Consider the following 23,681-nt stretch of genomic DNA (forward strand, 5'->3'; position numbering starts at 1 on the left):
AGATAAATAGGTACCGCTCCAGCGGGAAGGTAAACGTCGTTTCCGTGTGCTGCTCTGGTTTCGCCAGAAGTGGCTTAGTCATGCTGGCTGCAAGACCCGGAAAAACTGTCTGGGGACAAATGTTGGCTCCCTTGGCCAGTAAAGCGAGATGAATGCCGCAACCTCAGAGTCGTTCGCGACTGGACTAAACTGTCAGGGGTCCTTTACCTTTAATAGAATAATAGAATAGAATAATAGAAGTCACTGTATTCTTGATTACTGGACAATATATTTTGTGAACTTCTTGGTTCTATAGAAACTTACTCAACACGCTGATTTCAAAGGGACTTAGGTTGCAGTCTTACAAAAATTTACATGGTAATAAGCCCCAATAATAAGTCGCTGGGACTTACTTTTTGAGCAGACATGCATAGGGCCCTACTGTTGTTTAGGATCACAGCCTAAGATAGCACAATCCTGACTATGTCCACTCAGAAATTAGTCCTATTGAATGCAAAGGTACTTACTCCCAGGTAAGTGGGGCTAAGATTGTAATTGTATACACTAACTTAGAAATAAACTCTATTGAAGAATGGGATAAGATGTTTTAGGATTGCAGCTTCATTCATAGAGTAATAAAAACACAGTTCTAAGCATAAGTATTTAATTAGCCACGGGACTTATTCTTAAGTAAACATGGGTAGGATTGGTTTGTGATTGTCTGTTTTAGTCTTCCTGCTTGCAGTTCAAGAGTCCTGATAAATGTCACTGGATCCACTAATGTCAGATCATGAATGTAAGAAACCTTGTCTGCTTCTTTTTGTGTCTATGAGACCTTAAGACTTCCCCCCAAAAAAATCTTTTTGCAAAGGCAGTTTTTCTTCTTCTCAAAAACGGCTTGCCTGAGTAAAGTCTTATTGGTTAGAATAGTTCAGATGTGATTTCCTTAATTGCTTTTTTGGCATGTTTTCCTTAGCATATATTTGCATTTTTAACCCCTTTTGACTGGAATCTTTTGATGCTCAGAAGGAACCGGGATCCCCTGGCATCCCCTCAGGGAGTATTCAGTTCCCAATGAATGAAAAATTGCCAATTTTCTTAACTGACAGCTGTATGAATGGAGGTGTTTGGGTTTGCTTTTTGGCTCAGAGACAAATTTGTGTCAAACTTTGAAGACGCATGAAGGAGGAAAGCTTTCTGGTGCAAAGAGAGAATATTGTATGCGTACAAAGAGAGCCTTTAGATTAACTGTAGGTGCTCAATACAAGTTCTTAGAAATGAGGAAATGGCATGAAGTGACAAGGTGTAAAATGATTAGGAGCAGTGAACAAAATCTTGTTTAGCTTGCGGTCATTTGAAGGCTAATTTTGAATGCTGTTTTATGGATGCTGGGGAAAATCTGTAGAATGGGCCACTGTTCTGTCTTGTTCGGAGTTAATAGCCTAGTTGCCTGTGGAGGATAAAATTCACCTCTTGGTGACCAGGCAGCGTTTGAACATTGGGAAAGATTAGCGGAGCAAATCTATGTATATTTACTCAGGAGTAGGCACCATTGTGCTCAGTGATGCTTATATCCCAGTAAATACGTTTAGATTGCAGTCTAAATAACTGATCACTCCCCCTTTTCAGGTGACCAGTGTAGGGATGGACAAATTTTTGTTAGTTCTGGTTTCTCTCAGGCTGCACACACATTACTGTTTACTTTGGCTTCAGTGTGCTCCCATCACTAGTGTTGGAAGCTGTAAAGACATGGTGTTAGCCACAATCTGTAGGCTACAATTCTGCAGTTTCTTGAGAAATCCTCCAGTGTTTTCCATCTAAAAGCTGCAATTAAAAGTGAGGCGTGTATGGTTCAGACAGCCATTGCAAGTGCACAGAGGACAGCTTCATTGAATTTGCTTCGCTCCAAAGGATCCTGGGAACTTTAGTTTGCTAAGGGTGCTGAGGGTTGTTAGGAGACCCTTATTTCCATCATAGAGCTACAGTTCACAAGAGTTCCCTGGGAAAAGGGATTGATAGTATGTAAAACCACTCTGGAAACTGTAGCTCACTGAGGGGAATGGGGCGGGGGGGGGTATCTCCTAACAACTCTTCAGCTCCCTTAATAAAACAACAGATCCCAGGATTCTTTGGGGGGAAGACATGACTGTTTAAAGTGGTATGAAGCTACTTTAAATGTATAGTGCAGATGGGACCTAGCTTAAGATCCACGGAAGGTTGCCCAGGCCTGCCAGATAGCCACCTTGCACCCCCATTTCCAAGCAAATACAAAGAAAGTTTGCTTTTCTTCATTATTTTCCTTTCCAGAAGGGAAAGGAACAGGGGCTGTCTCCTTTCTCTTGTTCTCTCCCCGCTTGATGCACAGCTGATTCCCATCGGTTTACTTTCCGAGACAGGCGGATGCCAACAGCAGCATTTGGGTGGCATGGATAGCTAGTTTCACTCCATCTCTCAACCTGCGGTGCCTTCCAGGATTCGAGGCCCCATAACTGTTTTGTTGGTAATGCATCATGGGGAGGGGGGATGCAATTGTTTTCAAGATAGCAGCAGGAGGAGTGTTTTAAACCTTCCCTTCCCAACTATCTCCTCGTGGGAAAAAGCAGAAGCTCCCTTCAGGGGCGTAGCAAGGGGGGCATAGGGGGCGGTTCGCCCCAGGTTCCATAATGGAGGGGTGACAAATTATCAAGGAACAATTAGGCCTACTACCCTACTAGAGTGGTTCATAAAAATACTAGAGTGTTCATAATTTTTTTTAAAAATATCTGCTCCAAAGGTCTTATCTTACTATACTAGGGATTATATACCTATATATGAAATTTCAGGCAAATCAGTTAATATCTTGACCCTCCTCCACCAAAGTAGCTGTTTACTTGGCTGTTTTCCTATGTCGTGAAGGCTGAAATTTCAGTTCAGTGGAGCACTTACTGTTCCCAACCCTAACCCTGTGGAAAGCCATCTAATTAGACTTTTAATTTGATTTTGAGATGTTTTTAGGAGGTAATTTAATTATTGTTTGATTTTATACCAATGTTATGTATCTGATGTTAGCCACCCTGAGCCCGACTTCAGCCGGGGAGGGTGGGATATAAATAAAAGTTTTATTATTATTACTATTACTTGTTATTATTCCTTTGTAAGAAAATATGAAATAACGGAAAACCATTTTTGCAGGGGGGGGGACATCAATGGGGGGGGGGGGTGACAAGAAATTTTCCGCACCGGGCACCACCTGACCTTCCTACACCTCTGGCTCCCTTTGACTGCCTTTTGCCGGGGTATCACTCTTCCTCCCCCATTCACAAATCCTCCCTAGAGCCAGCAAGGAAACCAGCAGGCTAAGCTGCTTTGCATTGCAGTGGCCCCTGGTGGATATATCAAAACACCACATCTTAAAAAATAATAATATAGAATTCAAAGCTTGTCCCTCTTATTAGAAAGCTGGAAAACCGTTTCCCAACCTCATGGGTTTGCAAGCAATTTCAGCCATGATTTTTGGCCAAAGCCACTATTTCCATGATGTCATTAAACTCTGGGGGTCTTTTGGGGACAGTTTGCAGTTATCCTAAATATTAGCAGCTTTTGTGGGGAGCTATCTGGGTCATTTTTCCATATGCTTCTGTTGTAGCAAAATTGCATTTCCCCCTCCTCTTAGATATCAAAAGTTGTTTCTGGTGAAAATGCAGTGCTCTCCCCCCAAGCTGCTGCTACCATTGCAGCTACCATTGCTATGTGAATTGTGGTTTTGTGAGCATTGCACAATGGTGCTCCCCCTTCTTCGGTAAATTTATTTAGCAGGAAGAGCTAATAAAACAACCCAAATGAATTTGATCACCATGCTGCGGAACAATTACATAAGAACATAAGAAGAGTCTGCTGGATCAGGCCAGTGGTCCATCTACTCCAGCACTTTGTTCTCACGGTGGCCAACCAGATGCCTGTAGTTAACCTTCCAAATTCCAAATGCTACAACCTTTCCTCTTAGGAGAGTAGCTCCATCCCTTGATCCTTTTGGTTGTCCTTTTCTGAACCTTTCCCAACTCTGCAATTTAAGTAGGTAAAGCCTAGTAGGATTCAGCTGCTACATGCAGGCACATAGCTCATTCTTGGCCCCCAAAAACAGGGCCTTAGAATGGCTGTCTGTCTGTTTCCATCCCCAAAAGAGCCTGAAATGCTTGGTTGCTGTCTGTGAGTCCATTGAGAGCAGCACCCTGAATATGCTTCCATGAAAACCATCCAAGGTTCTCTAGCAAGATACCGTACTTAGAAGCTTATCCTGAATTTGATCACAGGAGAGCTATGCCTCTGTGGTAGGGAGAGTGTGATTCATGGCCCAGTGGCATGACCTTAACAATTGGTAGAGTTGTATCCTTTGAAGCAAAGAGCTGGGGCCATCCAATTTCTCTTTTATCTCTGTCACATTTCATCTCCAGAGCACTGCTCATTATTTGCTTTCTGCTACTCCAGATCAGATAACCTATCTACTCTTGCCAAGCTGGGCACGGTGCCCATCCTTGCATTGTCCTCACCTCAGTATGTCTCAAATTACTCCCCTTGCTAGCCCTTCTTTTCCCACTGAAAGTTCCTGTTCTTGGAAGGGTCTGATGCTGATCCTATTCCTTGCTTTGGGTTGCTCTGTTGCTTGATTTACAACATGGGGAAGGATCGCCAGCCCATGGACCAAATTAGGCCTGCCAGGGTTCATGCGACATCCGATGTGGGGCAGGCAAAGTGTGCTCCCAGCTTGTGTTCAGTGCCATTTAAGTTTGGTGCCAAATGCAAGCCACATGGCTTTGGCCAGGGTCATATCTGCCTGGCATCGCACGATGTTAGCAGAGGGAGGGGAGTGCAAAGGGTGGGTTAAATCACTGTACTCCCCACACTAGGGTTCCGATCTGGATCAGGTAACCCATGCTAGCCATTTGCCAAAACACCAACAGCCCCTGCACTTAAGAGCACAGCTACGTACGTGACCAACATTATGTGCAGTTTGGCTCTGATACTCAAGGGTGGTAACTTCCTTCCATAGAATAGCATCTTGAGTATAGGGCTGCCCGTTGGACTTTTCCTTTTTGCACAGTCTCCTTCTGCCCTTCAGAGGCATAAGCAAGATGCTTGACTCAAAGGAGGCTGAAAAGAGCGCCTGTCCTCAATAAATTGTTCCCGGTTTATATGCTGAAACAAGGTTTGTCCAGCTGCCAGGACAGCTCTGTGCCTGAAAGGCAGACTGCAATTTTACAGTGCCTTATGGATGGGGAACTGTAACACAGTATTTCTGCAGCAATACTACTAAACCACAAAATTGGTGGGGGTGGGGGTGAAATGCCCTTGCATTAAGAGTACCGTACTTTGTTCAGTAACTTGGAGCCCAACGTGCTGAAATTTGCAGAGTTGCTGAAAGGGCGTGGATACTTACTGTATGTTGTGTTCCAAAATGGATCCAGGCACTGGATCTGTGTCTGCTTGTTTCCCCCAGCACAGATCAAAAGCAGATGATGGTGGTGGTCTCAATCCTAAGTACACACTCACCAGGAAGTAAGGCCTGCTGAATTCCGTGGGGCTTCCTTCTGAGTAAAACATCATTAGGATTGTGCTGTCGTTTGTACTTGCCCAGTTCATAGCAAGTTGGAACACTTACCTTCAAAATTCTGGTTTTGGAGTTGGGCTGCAGTCCTTACTCTTCCACTTACCTGGGAGCAAGCCCCATTGATTTGAATAGGATTCACTTCTGAGTAGACATGGTAAGCATTTGCAGCTTAAAGCAGCATAGAGTGCAGAAAAAGTGAAGGAAACGTTGCAGAATCTCATTGGAAGTTCTCTCTTTCCCCCCAGAAAATCCTCTAGACTTCTTCCTGGGATTCTGCCATCTCAAAACTGAATGATGAAGCTGCTATACGTTGCCCCTCTCCTCCTCTTTGCCTTTACAGCATTGGAAGCCCGACCGAAACTCTTAGGTAAGCTGCCAGTCAAAAAGATATATAGACAACAGATACCAATTGAATCAGAGCTGTATTAATCATAGCAAGGAGTACCCCGTGAATTAATTCTCACGAAGGGAATATGATCACTTCTGGGTTTTTTGAGGGGGTATTCTGCAGCATGTCCTTGACATAATAAAAGTGCACGAATGTTGGATTTATACTGGACCATGCACACATGGGAGACCATGAAGCTCACTGGGTGACCTTGGGCTAATCACATTGCCCCTTAGCCTAACCTACCTCACAGGGTTTTTGTGGGGATTAAATGAGGAGGGGGCAAACCATGTACGGCACCCAGAGCTCCTTAGAGGGAAAAGGTGGCATACAAATTGCAAATGTTGCTCCCATCAGTCCCAGCCAGCATGGTCAGGGATAATGGGAGCTGGATTCCAGCAAATACTTGGGAGGGCCAGAGGTTTCCCCCACCTTGGTAGAGAAAGTTGTGAAATGAGATCTCTCTTATTTCCCTCCTCCAGGGACGACAAAGTGTAAGACTGGCCCCCTGGACATTGTCTTTGTGATTGACAGCTCACGCAGCGTCCGCCCCTTTGAGTTCGAGACCATGCGGCGCTTCATGATTGACATCATTCACAACCTGGATATAGGGCCCAACGCCACCCGGGTAGGGGTGATCCAGTATTCCAGCCAGGTCCAGAACGTCTTCTCTCTCAAGTCCTTCTTCACCCGGGCGGACATGGAGAAGGCCATCAATGCCATTGTCCCCTTGGCTCAAGGCACCATGACGGGGCTGGCAATCCAGTATGCCATGAACGTGGCCTTTACCACCCAGGAGGGGGCGCGGCCACTTCACAAGAAGATCCCTCGTGTGGCAGTGATCGTGACTGACGGGCGGCCCCAGGACCGCGTGACGGATGTGGCAGCTCAGGCACGAGCAGCCGGCATTGAAATCTATGCCGTGGGCGTGCAGCGGGCAGACATGAACTCCCTCCGGGCCATGGCTTCTCCCCCACTGGAGGAGCATGTGTTCTTGGTGGAGTCCTTTGACCTCATCCAACAGTTCGGCAAGCAGTTCCAGGACAAGCTGTGCGGTGAGTGATGGCGGCAGTGGCAGGGTGGTCAAGCCACCTCTCGTGGCCATTGTTGACATTCAAAAGTGATTCAGTGTGAGATCAGAACATGAGGGGAAGGGTAGGATGGCATACTCCCCCTTTGAGGTTACCAGGATAGAAGATAACTCAAGCGTTGTACATGCGTTCTTGCTTCTTGTGTTGCCCGCAACCTGTAATAGAGGTGGAGATGGGGTGGATGTAAGCCAGTGAATTGATTCAGGGGTAATCAAATGCTGGTTCATCCATCAGTCTTGGCCGCTCTCTGCGAGTTTCGGACAATCTGCCTGCCCCGTTTATAAATGTGAATCTAAAGCAATTGCGAGGGTTTATCCCTTCATCCGTTGTCTTATTAAGTTTTTAAAACATTTTTAAGTGTACAAAATGCTCTGGGGATTGCTGCATGTACAAGGGGGAGAGAGACATACCTGGTCGCGCCACAGGCACCAGCCAGTCAGTGTTGTGCACAGCCAGCTTCTGCTACCAGCCTGTAATATCACCCCCCCACCCGCACTGCAGTGCTTAGCCCGGAGAGAGATATGCTTCCAAACTTCCAAATTGGCCCCACTAACTAAAAACATTACTCTCTGTCTTCACCCTGGTATATCCATTCTCATGTGTAATGTAAGTGGGCGAACCCCTATTTACCTTGTGCCATCTTGCATCTTCCAGGTGTTGATATGTGCACAGAACTGGATCACGGCTGCCAGCACACTTGTGTCAGTGTCCCAGGCTCCTTCTATTGTCAGTGTAACCCAGGATACAAGCTCAATGCTGATGGAAAGACGTGCTCCAGTAAGTAAGATCAGTACATTCAGTCAGACAGTTATTAGGGCTGATGAGATGGACAGTAATTCTCCCAGTTCCTAAGCCTAGATTACAATGCAACTTGCACATTGGATGAATTTTGTTTTGCAACCGTGTCATTGCTGATCTGCCAACGAGTAATAAGGTTCAACAATGAACCATCTGTATAATGTGGATGCAAGCTGAACATGTGCCGATATGGAAAAAATGTGGCTTTCATTAGCCGAGACTGTTTATTCTGTGTAAGAATCCCTTGTAAAACAAGCAGTGCTGGGTGGGAGGGAGACTCAGAAATGGATCTGTAGATAATAGATTCTACATAGATAATAGAATTGTAGAGTTGGGAGGGGATCCCAAGGTCATCTAATCCAACCTCCTGAAATACTGGAATCACAGCTAAAGATGACCATCCAACCTCTGTTTAAAAACCTCCAATGAAGGCAAGTTCACCACCTTCTAAGGTGGACAGTAGAACAGTCCTTACTATCAGGAAGTTCTTCCTCATGGTTAGTTGGAGCCTCCTTGAATCCATTGATCTGTGTCCTGTCCCTGGAGCAGCAGAAAACAAGCTTGCTCATATCTTGCATGCGACAGGTGCTAAGATATTTGAAGCTGGCTATCATACCACTCTCAGTCTTCTCCAGGCTACACATCCCCAACTCCCTCAACCGTTCCTCACAAGGCTTGGATTCCAGACTCTTTATCATCTTGTGCAGGAAAGAAATAAGAGAAACAGCTGTGATAACTGCATTGTAGGTTGTGGTGCTGGATCACTGGACTTCAGCTGGTGGGTCAGGACCCTCGTGGATCACTGGCTGATCCAGGGCGGGTTGCAACAGCAGCAATACCAACATGCAAATATATGGTAAAAGACTGAGAAGAGTTTTCCCAGATGCATGTTTTGGTTAAAAGTGGGTCCTGAGTCTGAAAAGGTTAAAGATTCTTGATGACACTTGGGTTCCCATCCGACTCTACAATTTTGTTATTCTGTGAAAGTGAGAATGTGCCTGTGCCTGTGACCTCTTGTAAGCATGTGAGAGAAATTGGATTCAGTGAACATTTAAGGAGGAACCTTCCTAGTCTGCAGTTTCCAAAACAATTTATAAATGAAAATGCACTTCTCTGGATTTTGCAGTGAAGCTTTCTGGCTGAGCAATGTGGACAAAAATGCACATCCTGGAGTATAAGGGGAAATAGCATACGGATGTGCATTGGATTTGGGTAAATTGCTTTTTAGAAATGCATATTTTGGGCAAAATTTGCATGCAATAGTGCATATATTAGGAGAAATCCAAACAAAAATGCTGATGAATTTTCACAAAGACTTCAAAAATAAATGAATTGCAAAACGAAGAGGAAATGTGGAGGACGGAACTGGAAAAATGAGAAGTCAAAAACCAGCAGATCTGCCTACTACCCCCTAGCTTCTTATCAACATAAATCACTGTACCTGATACCCTCTGGTGGCACTCCCAGTGCCCAAGTACACAAGGGTGGACAAGCTTTACCTATGGCTTTTGTTTGCCCAGACCATGACATGTCCTTTTTTTAAACCTCTGCAGTCATCGATGCCTGTGCTGATGGGAGACACGGTTGTGAGCATCAATGCGTCAGCTCTCTCGGCTCCTACACTTGCCGCTGTCGGACAGGCTACCAGCTCAACCAGGACAAGAAGACATGTAGCAGTGAGTAATCTTGCATCTAAGGGCATAAGAAGGGTCCTGCTGGATCAGATAAGAAACCTCTCTAGAACTGGATCTTCTTTTTCACAGTGGCTGATCAGGTTCCCCTGCGGAGCCCAGAAGCAGGACTCCCCCCACTGTTGCCCCCACCCCCAGCAATTGGTATCAAGAGGCATGGAACTAGTATATTGCCATCATAATAGATCATGTCATCTCTTGGTCCCTGACATTGTGGTCGTTCCTGATAGGGGAGTTTCTCCAGCCCCCTGTTAATTTTGGCTGCCCTTTTCTGCCTCTGTATGCCATAATACAGCCCTGTTTAGGGAAGTTTTTAATGACTGATGTTTTAATGTATTTTTAATCTTTTATTAGAAGCCACCCAGAGTGGCTGGGAAAACCCAGCCAGATGAGCGGGATATATATAAACAAACAAACAAGCAAACAAACAAACAAACAACAATTATTATTCATAATATTAGGGAAGGGGTGGCTGGGTTGGTAGCTATTAAAAGGGAACTGGGATCTAGGAGGAATGGAGACATTTTGCAGGAGGGAAGAGCAATGAGTCCTGATCACCTCGAAAGCATTTCCCCCTCACTTTCTTCCAGTGATCAATTTCTGCAACTTCGGCAACCACAGCTGCCAGCATGATTGTGTGAATATCCTCAACGGGTACTATTGTCGGTGCCGTGATGGTTACACCCTGCAGGGTGATGGCAAGTCATGCCAGGGTAAGTGCTGCATTGTGTTGCTGTGGCGGAGGACACCATATGCATTGGTGCGTGGGGGGTGAGCAAAAAAGAAAAGCAAACAAGTGAGCTAAAACGTAGAGTGCGACATCTGGCTATGATTCATTACTAGGTTTGCCAAATGACTGTTTTGAAAATGAGTTGGGATGTCTCAAAAGAAGACACCCATAGAGTTGGTGGAAAGGACTGTGATGCACTGGATTTATGGGCTGTGACTTCAGTATAAAACATGTTGCTTAGAGTGCTGGAGAATCCTGGTGATCAACATAACCAAAGGCAATATTGCCTTTCTAATTTGCCTTGGAACCATAGAATTGTGGAATTGGAAGGGACCACAAGGGCCATTTAGTCCAGCCCCCTGCAATGGAGGAATTACAACCAAATAATCCATCCAGCTGGTTAAAAAACCTCCAATGAAGGAGAGTCAACCACCTTCCATGTTGGCCTGTTCCCCTTTTGAACACCTTTTACCCTAAACGGCCTCGGTCCAGTATACCTGAAGGAGCGTCTCCACCCCCAACGTTCTGCCTGCACACTGAGGTCCAGTGCCGAGGGCCTTCTGGTGGGTCCCTTGCTGTGAGAAGCCAAGTTACAGGGAACCAGGCAGAGGGCTTTCTCGGTAGTGGCACCCGCCCTGTGGAACGCCCTCCCACCAGATGTCAAAGAGAAAAACAACTACCAGACTTTTAGTAGACATCTGAAGGCAGCCCTGTTTAGGGAAGCTTTTAATGTTCAATAGACTATTGTATTTTAATATTTTGTTGGAAGCCGCCCAGAGTGGCTGGGGAAACCCAGCCAGATGGGCGGGGTATAAATAAATTATTATTATTATTGTCAGAAAGTAAATCCCAAAATTTAGTTGGAATTGCCTTTCTTGTCATTTGATTCCGTTGGTTCTGGTCCTCCCCTCTGGGAGCAGCAGAGAACATAGTTTATAGTTTCTTCACCATATGATCCTAATGGTTCTCCGCCTGGTGCAACATGCTGAACTCCGTAGCTAAATGAAATTATCCCCATGATTTGTGTTTCAGCCAGCGACCTCTGCAATAGCGTAGAGCATGGATGTGAATTTAAGTGCGTCAGCTCTGCAGGCTCTTACCACTGTCTTTGCCCAGAGGGTCAGCAGCTCCAGGCAGACAAGAAGACATGCAACAGTGAGTATTAGGGGTTTCCCTTGCTATGGAATGTTCTTCATGCGTGGCTCCTCTTTGATACCTGAAACAGATTCCTAGCCATGACAACTCACATGACACAGAGTATTTCAAATAGATGGCAGGCAGGTAAGTGGCGATGTCTTGATCCTGACGGATCACTATTCCTGATATCTCTTAGATGGACACACATTCAGAGATACTTTTGAAAATACAACAAAAAGTGCCCCAGTTGGCACATAACAGAAATGCATGATTGGTTAGGAGGAGCTGAAGGATGCATTAGTTGCTGTGTGTTATTAGACTGGATTTGCTGAGTTGGGTGGCAATGGCCTCAGAGAAGACAGAATGCCTCCTGTATCATGGGATCTAAGGTTTCAACAGAGGAGTTTGTGTATTATTTGCAAAAATATGTGACAGGAAGCAAAAGATTAAATAAATAAAGTTAATATGAGGTGTTCAGAATAGTGAGATCATTAAAATACTAAGCAGAATCCTGAATCATGATGTACCACTAGTTCTTGCATTGGTGCTGTTGTATTCACACACACACACACACCACTTCCTATATAGAAGGAACACATAGTACTTGCGTCTCATATTTTAACAGCTGCACAAAAATTATTTGCCCAAAGATGAAAAGACATAGTACTCCCTCGTTGGAAAGAGCAGTTTATCAGAGTTTAGCATTTTTCTATAAAGACGAAATTAACATCTTATCTAAGAGCAAGAGTACCTGATGTATTATAGGAACAAATTCAGGGGGAGCTGGTCTCCTTTCATACAATTCTGCCAAGAGAACTGCTACCTTCCGGAACCTCAGGTTGGCTTTTAACTTTCTAAAGTTGTGCTTACCATAATCTCTTACTGAAAAACATTGGCTAAAATGTAGAGATGAACAGTATCAGTATTGTATTTGTATGAAATTTACTTCATGTTCATTTTCAAGTTTTTTTAAATGATGTACTTAAAAGTAACTTTAAAAGGAATAGTAATTATAATAACAATATCCAGGATGTCAGGTTGTAACCCAATCTCACAGAGGGATTTGCATGTCCTAATTAGGCTGTGGTGTCAGTTGGTAGCAAGAGGGCACTGTTGACCCACAGTTTGTCTGTGTGGTTTGCTGAGGAACCAGAATGCTGGTGATGCAAGAGGCAAGGCACAAGAGATTGCCTGCTGAAAATCGTGTGTGTGAGGTACATTGTAGTTGTACTGGGATTGGGTTTCCAAAGGTCTTGTAAAGTGTAGCAGAAGTGCTACAGGATTGTGAGGGAATTCTCCAACTGTGTGAAGCTTGGAGGTGCCCAGTCTGGACTTTTCAGCAACTTGAGGGTGATGGCCCAATATCCACCATATATCTCACTTTGCTGCTATTTCAGAAGAAAAGGCTAACGCTTGTCTCCGTTCGCCTCCCCTTTTCTCCTTGGGCTATAGAGTGCAAAGCTGGGCACATTGACTTGGTCCTGGTGATCGATGGCTCCAAGAGCGTCCGGCCTCAGAACTTCGAGCTGGTGAAGCAGTTTGTGAACCAGATTGTGGACTTCCTGGACGTGTCCCCTCATGGCACGCGCGTGGGGCTGGTCCAGTACTCAAGCCGTGTGCGCACGGAGTTCCCTCTCAACAAGCACACGACGGTGGCTGACGTCAAGAAAGCGGTGCAGAGGGTGCAGTACATGGAGAAGGGCACCATGACAGGCCTGGCCCTCAAGCACATGCTGGAGCACAGCTTCTCGGAGGCAGAAGGGGCCCGGCCCCTTTCCCAGAATGTGCCCAGAGTGGGCCTGGTCTTCACAGATGGCCGCTCTCAAGATGACATCTCTGAGTGGGCGAGAAGAGCAAAGGAGTCAGGTGAGGATGCAGCAGGGATGTGTAACTAGGATCTGTCTATAGGTATTGCGGAGCTTTTATTCATGGGTGAGGAGCTGAAAGGAGGTTGCTTCTGAATTTCTCCAATCAGTTAAAGCACTTGATCTCTAACTGTACGCATTTTGCCATACAACTCTTTTCTCTAGGTATGTTCTGACCATAGAGGTTGGACTATGAATTGCTGCTGTGTCTCAGTGGTAGGACACCTGCTTTACATGCAGAAGGTCCCAGGTTCAGTCTCCATTATCTCCAAGTAGGGCTGTCTGAAAGAAACCATGGAAAGCCACTGCCAGGAGAGATGTAAGATTTCTGGAAATTTTGAAGCTGGTTGAGATAATATTCCCCCCCCCCTGCTAGCCCCTTAGAAGTTGTCACCTTGATGTCCTTGTGAAGCCCGGTGATTGACAGATGGGCAGCCCCTCTCCCATGTGGCAACATGGTCCATCAGGGGTAGAGGAGTGTGGGATCCATCCAGTTGGCAGGAAAAGATTCCCGACTCATGTGTTAGGGATTGAACCTAGAGTTTCTGCATGCAGACATGCTGTACCACCAAGAGACGCTCCCTTCTCTCTCCTCCTTCTAGCACCTACAAATTCTAATAGGTTTCTTTCATGAGCTGTTATGGTTTCCCTGAAAGGATGCTGGGAATTGTAGCCAGTTGGGCTTGCTGAGGATTCTGTTAGAGACCCCTTCATCACAGAACTACAGTTCTCAGGATCTCATGGGGAGAGGGAATGCTTGTTTATTTGAAACCAGTTTGAAAGCTGCAGTGCAGACAGGGCTGAGCTACTTTATAGGACGACTGTCTGGCATGGCAGTGCCTGCATTCTAAGGGTTTGAGCCAAATAACTCCATTGCTCTTGGCACCAGGCTGGCCAGAGGTTTGCTAGAGCATTCCAGCCAGTTTGTTCTGCCTCTGTATTTCTGAGCAGTGTAAGGAATTTGTGGCTAATTAGCGAATTCTCTCGTTTCCTCCTGTTATTGCCAAAAGGAAAATGCAGAGGAGTGTCAAATTACAGGGCGTAGAAAAAGTGAGGCGGTTATGCTGCTTTCTAGTCAGTTGCTGAACTCCCAAGAGATGAGGAAAAGGGAAGGTCCAGCAGCCTTCCTTATCCCTGCCCAGAAGAGGACAGGCAGCTTAAACCCAAAACAAGAAATGGAGGAAAAAGAAGTTTTCATCCTTTGCCAATGTTATGCCTGGAAGCTGCAGCTTACTTCTCATTGAAAGTTGTGTCTTTTTCTGTTTTTCAGTCATTTGGTTCCAGGTTTTCCAGACTTGTTCTTTTCCCATAGGTGGATAAGAGCATGATCACGATGGGACAGAGCAAGGCAGATCAAACTGAACACACAATATTAATTATTTAATTCTGTGCTCTCCTGTCTATAACACTCTCTTCTTGCGTGATATTCCACTTCATTGCCTACATGACAGGGATGAGCCATTTTGTATCCTGGGACCTCAAGGGCTCCTAATCTGGACTCCACTATTGACCCAGTCCCATAGAACTCCCATGATTCTCTCCCACTTCAGTTGTTTTTTGTCACGAACCCTTCCCTCATGTTGTGGGCGGAGGTATTGGAAGAGCGCTCTGTGGTTGGTGCAAGAACTGAGGTTAAGAAGGCGAAGGGGTGTTAGATTTGCCCCATCCTAATTATGACCAGCGTGTGGTGATGCAGAGGCAGGCTTGTTTACTGGTAGCACTGGTGTTATGGAACACATGTGCTACAGAAACAAGAGAGGCCTCATCTGTATTGGCTTTCCACCAGCTATCGATGATGCACCTCATTGCCCAGTCATCCCCTGGGTCTCTTGACCTGAGTCTCCTGCTTTAATTGCTGTGTTGCTTTAATGGAATTGTTTTATTGCATATTTCAGCGATGGATGTTCATATTTTAATGGGATTGTTTTATTGTGTATTTTAATTATGGATCTTTTGCGTTTTAATGTTTGTGCCTTTGGTTTCTGTACTTCTAAACTGTGCAGAAGCCTAGTTTGGCATTAAGCAGTATAGAAATCCACAAATTATAGTGATAATAATAGTGACTACTAATACCCGAGAGACCTACTTCCATGCAGACCTGACCAACTATGAAGACTGGCCAGGAAGGCTCTCCTGGCTGCATCAGCAAAGGAGAGCCTTCTTGGTGGTGGTACCCCAGCTCTGGAACTCCTCCCTCTCTGAGAAACGATTGGTTCTGTCTTCATGCACTGTGTATGAATGGCATCCCATAGCACTGGCTATTGAGATTCAAACAAATTGCCTGAGTTCCCCAAAACTGAAACCCTTGTATCCTGTACATGTTGCCGGTTCTGCAGGAATTACCATGTTTGCAGTCGGAGTCGGCAAAGCTGTTGAAGAGGAACTGAGAGCGATTGCTTCTGAGCCAGTAGATAAGCACTTCTCGTACTCTGCAGATTTCAACACCATGACTAACATTGTCGACAATCTCAAAGTCAACATCTGTCCTGGTAAGCGATGGCGGAATCTGGGCGGCAACCTTTGCCACTGTGCTTCTACCGTTAGATATTTGAATGCCGTGTTCCAGTAAATCCTGTGAGCAAATAGCTCATTCTGCACACGATCCTGTGTCCTGTCTCACATTACATCGCTTTCCAGGTCATTTAACGCTAAATTTAGTATCCCCCTAAAAGAAAGGGGGAAGCTGTGTAGAGACAGCCTGAACCTGTGTTCAGTGTGTATCATGTGAACATGTCTAGTGGTTGAGCTGCGGTACAATTCTTCACTTGTGGTGCTCCACAGGTGTGGAATCTGTGTGGCCATGTGCACAACAATTGAGCTGTATAAATCAACAAGCACACACTTGGTGCTGACCTTTAAAGCCCTAAACGGTCTCGGTCCTATATACCTGAAGGAGCGTCTCCACCCCCATCATTCAGCCCGGACACTGAGATCCAGCACCGAGGGCCTTCTAGTGGTTCCCTCATTGTGAGAAGTGAGGTTACAGGGAACCAGACAGAGGGCCTTCTCGGTAGTGGCGCCCGTCTTGTGGAACGCCCTCCCATCAGATGTCAAGGAAATAAGCAGCTATCCTATTTTTAAAAGACATCTGAAGGCAGCCCTGTTTAGGGAAGTTTTTAATATTTAATGCTGTATTGTTTTTAACACTCGATTGGAAGCCACTCAGAGTGGCTGGGGAAACTCGGCCAGATGGGCGGGGTATAAATAATAAATTATTATTATTATTATTATTGGTCACATTAACAATTCTACACCTGCAGAGGCAGCTTGTATCCCTGTTCAGTGCATGTGTGAATAAGCCTCATAGCACAGAGACTTAGAGATGGTAAGGGGTAGACTTTCAATAATAATAATAATAATAATAATAATAATAATAATAAATAAGGCTTTTCCCTATCAGAAAGTTAGAGCATTGCAGATATCGTATGCAGTATGTCAATTAAGTTCACAACAGGAGCCTGTGGCAATTTGAGAATTGTTCCCCCGACTCCTTTCAGTTCTTCATTGCAGCCCTTGGACAATTTTTTTTTAATCACAGAAAGCTAACTGCATTTCACATTTTGGTTGCCTTCAGTTAACCAACTTAGCCCAGACATTGTGCAGAAGTCAGTGGCAAGGTGATGATCACATCAGACCAAAGAAGGTTTTCTATGGAATCAGGGGCCTCTGGTGCTATCAAGTGTCGATAGTGCTGATCTGAATATGTTTCTAATATATTTTATGTTATTTCAGAGGAAGGCAAGGGAGAAACTGAATTCCGCAACCCGTGTGAATGTGAGGCCCTGGTACAGTTCCAGACAAACAGTCTTGCAATCCTGGAAGACCTCACTGATAAAAATATCCTTTTTGGTATAACCTTCGCAAAAAGTGAAAGCGGGCAGAAACATTTGTTATGTTGCCTCCCCCCCCCCTTTCTTGGAAGGATTTAGATTCTCATTTTAAGTATCCCATTCCCCAGGGTTTTAGAGGGCAAATTGTGCCTAAAAGGGCAGAGTATTGGGGGAAGTGCTCACCAGGCGCAACAGAGTGTCTGCTGAAGTTGAGTGCTCTTGATGCCACCTTTGTGACAAGCAATAACTTCAGGGGTGGGAATGTGGTCCAGCGGCTAGAATGGATGGGTTTGGGTGTGGGGAAAGCCAAGCCCAAAGCCCCATTCAGCTATGAAGCTTACTCGATGACCTATGCAAGTCACTGTCACTCATTCTGATTATGTTAGGCTAAAATCATGCTTTTGGGGTGGAACTAGGCATGAGTGAACCTGTTACTTTCAGTTTTCTCATTTTTATAACCTTAAATTCAGGTCCCCACATTTTTGCATCATTTTGTGGATTCTTTAAAAAAAAAAAAGGCATGAAAATTTGCCAACATTTCTGTGTGAATTTCTTCCAATATATGCACCTTTTTTCCCCCAAGTAGTTTCCCGCAAGGTAATGCATTTCTGCACGCTATCCTAATGAGATTTTGAATTGTCTTCATGGTTTTGTTCCCAAAGCCAGCTGCCCGAAATGGCGAAGACTCCACCATGAAGGGAAAAAGCCCCTGCAGGGTGAACATTCACCCTTAGCCAACTCTGCAGGGTTCACATGTCAGTGGTGGGTGTAGCCATGCCACACTCATGGACACACTTTCACATCCCTGCGTGCTCATTCAGGCAGGCACATGCACACAGTCCCCATTCTTTAGCTGAGCTGAGAAAGGGTTGTGCCTCTCCATTCATCATATAATTATCTGATTACCTGGACAGAAGGGGTGTGTGCTGGGCCCGGGGGTAATCCAAGAAATGAAGTCCAGGTCTGGTCCAGAATCCGAAGGTTCAGTGAGGGGTCAGTCCGACAGAGCCAGGGCAAGACACAGGGCAGGAAACCAGTCAAGGACAGGTGCAGGATCTGGCTTACAGCAATGTTGCTCCCGCAACCTGGGGTGGGGTCCGACAGCCTTTTATCTTTGTTGGGGCAACGGCCAATCCCGATTCCCCGGCGACTCACCTCCCTGTCTCGCCCAAAGGCGAGCACTCCTCCTGCGAGTACTCAGGTCTCTCCTTCTCTCAGACCTGAGTCTCCGCAGCTTGGGAGACACCGGTGGGTTACTGGACCCAGGGGCCGCCTCAGGCTCCCCTGACCAAACTGGTGGTGGAACAGCTGTAAGTGATGGCCCAGCTGAAGGCAACGAGGTAATCTCCGCATCTGGAGCCAGGACCGGCTCAGGCCCCTGACTCGGCCCAGCTGCAGGGGGATTTGTGCAGACTGGGACTCTTCAGGATCAGGCACCAGACTTAGCTAAGATGATGTCTGGGGCAGATGATCTGGTGCAGACTGAGACTCCTCTGGTTCCGAGTCTGAGCCCGAGTCCCAGGCCATCACACGGGGATTTGCATCCCCATCAGCGTTCTGTGTCTAACCAGGGTTCCAATCCCCACTTGGCCATGAAGCTCACTGGGTGACCTTGGTTCAGGCTTGCTGCCTTTCAGCCTAACCTACCTCAAAGTAAGGTAAAGGTAAAGGGACCCCTGACCCCTAGGTCCAGTCATGGACAACTCTGGAGTTGCAGCGCTCATCTCGCTTTACTAGCCGAGAGAGCCGGCGTACAGCTTCCGGGTCATGTGGCCAGCATGACTTAGCCGCTTCTGGTGAACCAGAGCAGCGCACGGAAACGCCATTTACCTTCCCGCCAGATTTATTTCAAAGTAAGGTGTTGGGGATTAAATGAGGAGGGTGAGTTAACCACGTAAGTGTCAGGCTTCGAGGAATCAGATCCTTCCCACGGTAGCAGCCAAGAAGCAGAGAAATGATAAAAGTTCTAACCAAGCAATTTATTCAATAATTCAGAGAGAGTGACGAAGGAAGGTAGTATTCCCTAAATAATGGCATTGCTCCAAGTCCCACCCCCTTACCTCTTTCCTATTCAACATCACCCCTGTTAATCTGAGTTTTCTGCCTCTGAGCTCTCTGTTCTACTACCCGCAATGCCTGCCTAGTCCTGGGAGGGGGGGGGGTCCAGGAATGCTTTCCAAGGACACTGAGTCTGTCAGATGTCTCTCCCCTGGTGCTTCTCCTTCTTGCTGTTCCTCTTCCAGTATTTCCCAGCTTCTGCCCTCTGCAGACTATGAACTATGTCCTTCTGCAAACCACTGTTCTAAATCTACACTATCCTCCTGTTCTCGGGAAGATTCAGGAGAAAGGGGGGCGGCGCTCCCCACCATTCCTGCTCAGTCCAGCCCCTGACAGTAAGCCAACTTCAGTTCCTTCCTTGGAGAAAAAGATCAGGTAGAAATGCAGCCAGCAAATAAATACATAATAGTTGGGAGACAGGAAAAAATTGTTGTTGTTGTTGTTGTTGGTGTGTGTGTGTGTGTGTGTCAGGCACCAAAGTGGGGGGTTAGTTTCCCCTGCCTTAAGTTGTGAATGGCTGTTCACACCATCTTGCGTGCGCTGGTTTCCTTAACGCAGCCACTTGCTCAGATGACTGCCAGAATTGACCAGCTGGAAAACCAGGTTGGCAGAAAATGATCGGGGCTGAGAGACACCTCACCTTACAGGCGCAGACACATCCTGTTAACTCATCATTGGCGTTCCTGTTGTAAATGGTTGTTGGTTTTCATATAACACGAGCCTGAGGGGAAGCTGAAACTGCTCCATACTTGCCTAGATAATAATAAAAAAAACAAAGACAAAAAACTTTTTTTAAAAAAAAACCAAAGAAACCCTGTGTTGGAATACTTTCCCTGCCTTGGCTTGAAATGGATGGTCGGAACTGGTTGAGCCCCCAACGGGTGGATGGTTCTGAGAAGACGCAGGAAGTGAGGCAGACAGCATCTTCAAGAGCGACCGGGGTTAGTTGGCAGCCAATGAAGTCTCTCCTGGGGCTTTGCGGAGAACTCAAGGGCCTCGGACCTCAACATGCCTGGTTGAAAAAAGAAATCCCTTTCCTTGCTAAATTTCATATTTCATTTTCATTTTTTTAAGAAAAGGCTTGCTTATGGAGGGAGAGACATTGGCAGCTTCTCACATTTTCAAGCTGAACACCGTGCTGCTTTCTCCTTTGTTATCCTCCACTGTGAAAAGCAGCCCCATCAGCTCCTTTGTCTACAGCTTTCTGCTTCAGTTGCACACAAATACCTGCTTTTCAAAAAAAGGAAATATTATTTTAAAATATGTAAGTTAGAATAAGATGCTCCAAAACAAACCCAAACTGGGCCATCTCTGATTGGAATACTCTGCTCCCACTCCACAACTTGACTTTGACAGTATTGATGGAGAATTTGTTGTTTTCCCTCCTCTTTAAAAAAAGAAAAAGAAACAGTTTTTTTTTTTAAAAAAAGTTATATATATAAATATGTGTGTGAAAAGCAGGGCAGGGTAGTCTTATTTTTAAACAATCATTTTTATATGTAAATTTTTAATAAATGGACCCAATAAACTTGCTGAAGATTTCTAATTGGCTTCTGTTGTCTTTTCAAGTGTGGACCCTTGGAAAATAATAAGTAAGCTGGTACCTACAGCAAGGGAAAGGGGAACATGAGATCTTCCAGATTTTGCTGGATTCCATCTCACATCAGTCTAAATTCTATGGCAATGGCTGATGGATGATGTCACGACTCCCCATTTACCCCTTAAAGGAGAAAGTCTCTTAACTGCTTTTGCTCAATCCTTATCTCACCAGTTGTGCAAACTTGGCAATAAAGTGAATACTGTACAGTAAACTGAAAACTACTACTAGAAAGTCATAGTGAATTCAGTGGGGCTTATTTCAAAGTAGCTGCTACTATAGTCACTCCATCAATTTATGATGCTAGGCTGTGAGTGTTGCCTCTTAGGTCAGTGTTTTTCAACCTTTTTTGGGCAAAGGCACACTTGTTTCATGAAAAAAATCACGAGGCACACCACCATTAGAAAATGTTAAAAATGTTAACTCTGTGCCTATATTGACTATATATAAAGTAATTTTTCAATTTTTCCCACGGCACACCAGGCAACATCTCGTGGCACACTAGTGTGCCACGGAACAGTGGTTGAAAAACACTGTCTTAGGTAACCAAAATGGTGTCGCCCATGCTCAAGAGGGAGTCATTGGCAGTCATGGTGGTGGGGGAAGCCCCTGGCTTACTGAAGTACAATGGGAATCTCCCCTACAAACAGCCCAATAGAGGACTGTGCACTCACTCAGTGGTTTGTAGAATTGTAGAGTTGAAGGGACCCAAGAGTCACCTAGTTCCTGTATTTTTTAGAGAAGACAAGACTGTTTGATGTCACATCACCTACTTCCTGTGGCGGGAAATAGGACAACGGATCTTAATCTTTTCCCCTTCCTCTTTGTCTCGGTCTCTCTGATTAAGCAGAAAAGTTGATGGGAGGGAAGGGGATAGAACAGAGTGGCTGGAATCTCAAACAGGGAGATCTCACTGCAACATTTTTATGCAGTCCCACTTGTATTGTTAAAAATTCATGCATACGCTAGGGTTGCCATCTTTGTTCCGGCAAAATACAGGGTGGGGCAGTTGGGGAACAACCCCCCCCCCAAAAAAAAAATCTGGTGCTGAAGTGACTTCAAAGCAATCCATTGCAATCTACAGCAGGATGGCCCCTCTGGAATTTGTCACACATTCACGCGCGCACACACGAATTTGTAAATCTGTGTGCTTGGCTACCCAAGCTTAAATACATGATCTTCCACACACCCTTTTAAACACATGGATTTGGAAAGGATCCCTAACCTGGCAGAGAGGGCGGGCGGCAATACAGGACCTCACATTTTACATTGGAATACGGGACAATCCTGTATTATATAGGACAGGTGGTGGCAACCCGAAAGGCACCATTCGCATATGTACGAAATAACTCCCAACGCAGCTTGTTCCTAAGCAAAGTATTCCAAGCAGCAATGAGAGGGCAGCTTCATACATTTATCCTGAAATCTCCTCTCTTGGGAAACGGCAAGAAATAAACTCTTCCCACTAACCCAGCCTTTATTCTTAATGGATGGAGGGAACGCACAACTGGAGTGTTTGACTATGCTAATGAATGGGAGCCTGTGAAGGGAGGCAGACACCCCCCCCCCCCACAGTAGGAAGCTTGAGGCATAGACTTTTTTTTTCACCCACACCCAGAACAATCCTTGTTTTCACAGGTGAAACACTGAATGGAGCATTAACTCGCCAAGCCTTCCCAATGGGGTGGATTGCAATGGTTGATCTTACCACACACATTGCTGACAGCTGCACTCGGGTGAAAGCAGAGAAGGAATCCAGTGAATCAAAGCTGTGTAGATTTATCTTTGGTAGCTTAGCTCTGAATCAAGCAATTCATACATTGCACATAATGAAAATTTTAAAAAATGAGGCTTTGCAATAAAAAGGGGGGGGAATGAAATCTAAACCTAGAACGGATCATATAAATAAACGTTTGTGGACATTTGCTTATTTTGCAAAAATACACACTTTGTCGCTTGCTTTATTCTGAACCTGGCATTGATTCTCCTACTCAGCTATGAACATAATAGTACAGACTTGCGTACCATGGCAGGAAGAATCATAGAACTGTAGAGTTGGGACCTTAAGGGTCATTCAGTCCAACCCTAGAAATGCAGGAATCTCAGGCATCCATGGCAGATGACCATCCAACTTCTGCTTAAAATCCTCCAAGGGAGGAGAGTCCACCACCTTCAAGAGAGTCCATTCCACAGCTGTTACCATCAGAAAGCTCTTCCTGATGTTTCATAGGAATCTCCTTTCTTGTAACTTTAAGCCACTGGTTCGAATCCTACCCTCTGGAGCAAGAGAAAACAAGCTTGCTCCATCTTCCATGTGAGAGCCCTTGAGATATTTGAAGAGTGGTATGCTCCATGCATTGATGTTTACCTACCACCACTGTCACCAACTCTCCCTCCCCTGATGTGCCCCCCCTTCTCCCAAACTGACCAGCCAGCTTACCTGAGGCGCTTTCTTTCGAATGACTTTGCTTTTTCCAACACCAATCATAGGAGTCATCAAACTTTGAGCCCATGGACACATCTGCAATCTGGAGATGCACCACAATTGAGCACATGTTGCTTCATTGGCTACAAGAGAATACTTCTTTCGAGCCTAATTTCAACACAGGCTGGAGGGAGGAGTGGGGAGGGACCCTGTGGGTGCCAGCGAAGGTCTCTGTGGGTTGCCTGTGCTTGTGTGGGCACCAGATTGGCAATCCATGACTTATGGCATAATAAAATGAGAAGAGTTTGCTGGATCAGGCCAATGGCCCCTCTAGTCTAGCTTCCTGCACTCACAGTGGCCAGTCAGATGCCTGCTGGAAACTCGCAGGCAATACCTGAGCACAAGACTATCCTACCCAGCTGTGGTTTCCAGAAACTGGTATTCAGAAGCATTACAACCTCTCACTATGGAAGCAGAGCATAGCCATAATAGCTAGTAGTCACTGATC

General features: G+C 45.5%; 1 protein-coding gene across 1 annotated transcript in view; it reads left to right on the forward strand.

Moving 5' to 3' along the window:
• The window catches only part of MATN4 (matrilin 4), a 38,135-nt gene extending 18,223 nt beyond the window's left edge, over positions 1–19,912 (forward strand). The window contains exons 2-11 of the mRNA XM_033153429.1: positions 5,809–5,930; positions 6,434–7,006; positions 7,697–7,819; positions 9,394–9,516; positions 10,122–10,244; positions 11,294–11,416; positions 12,851–13,264; positions 15,600–15,752; positions 16,996–17,100; positions 19,714–19,912. Coding sequence (XP_033009320.1) covers positions 5,855–5,930; positions 6,434–7,006; positions 7,697–7,819; positions 9,394–9,516; positions 10,122–10,244; positions 11,294–11,416; positions 12,851–13,264; positions 15,600–15,752; positions 16,996–17,100; positions 19,714–19,769 — 1,869 coding nt within the window. The 5' untranslated portion in view covers positions 5,809–5,854 and the 3' untranslated portion in view covers positions 19,770–19,912. The remainder of the gene's footprint in view (positions 1–5,808; positions 5,931–6,433; positions 7,007–7,696; positions 7,820–9,393; positions 9,517–10,121; positions 10,245–11,293; positions 11,417–12,850; positions 13,265–15,599; positions 15,753–16,995; positions 17,101–19,713) is intronic.
• The last annotated feature ends 3,769 nt before the right edge of the window (positions 19,913–23,681 follow it).

The sequence above is a fragment of the Lacerta agilis genome, chromosome 6 (genome assembly GCF_009819535.1).
Source record: "Lacerta agilis isolate rLacAgi1 chromosome 6, rLacAgi1.pri, whole genome shotgun sequence".
In the NCBI taxonomy this organism is placed as follows: Eukaryota; Metazoa; Chordata; class Lepidosauria; order Squamata; family Lacertidae; genus Lacerta; species Lacerta agilis.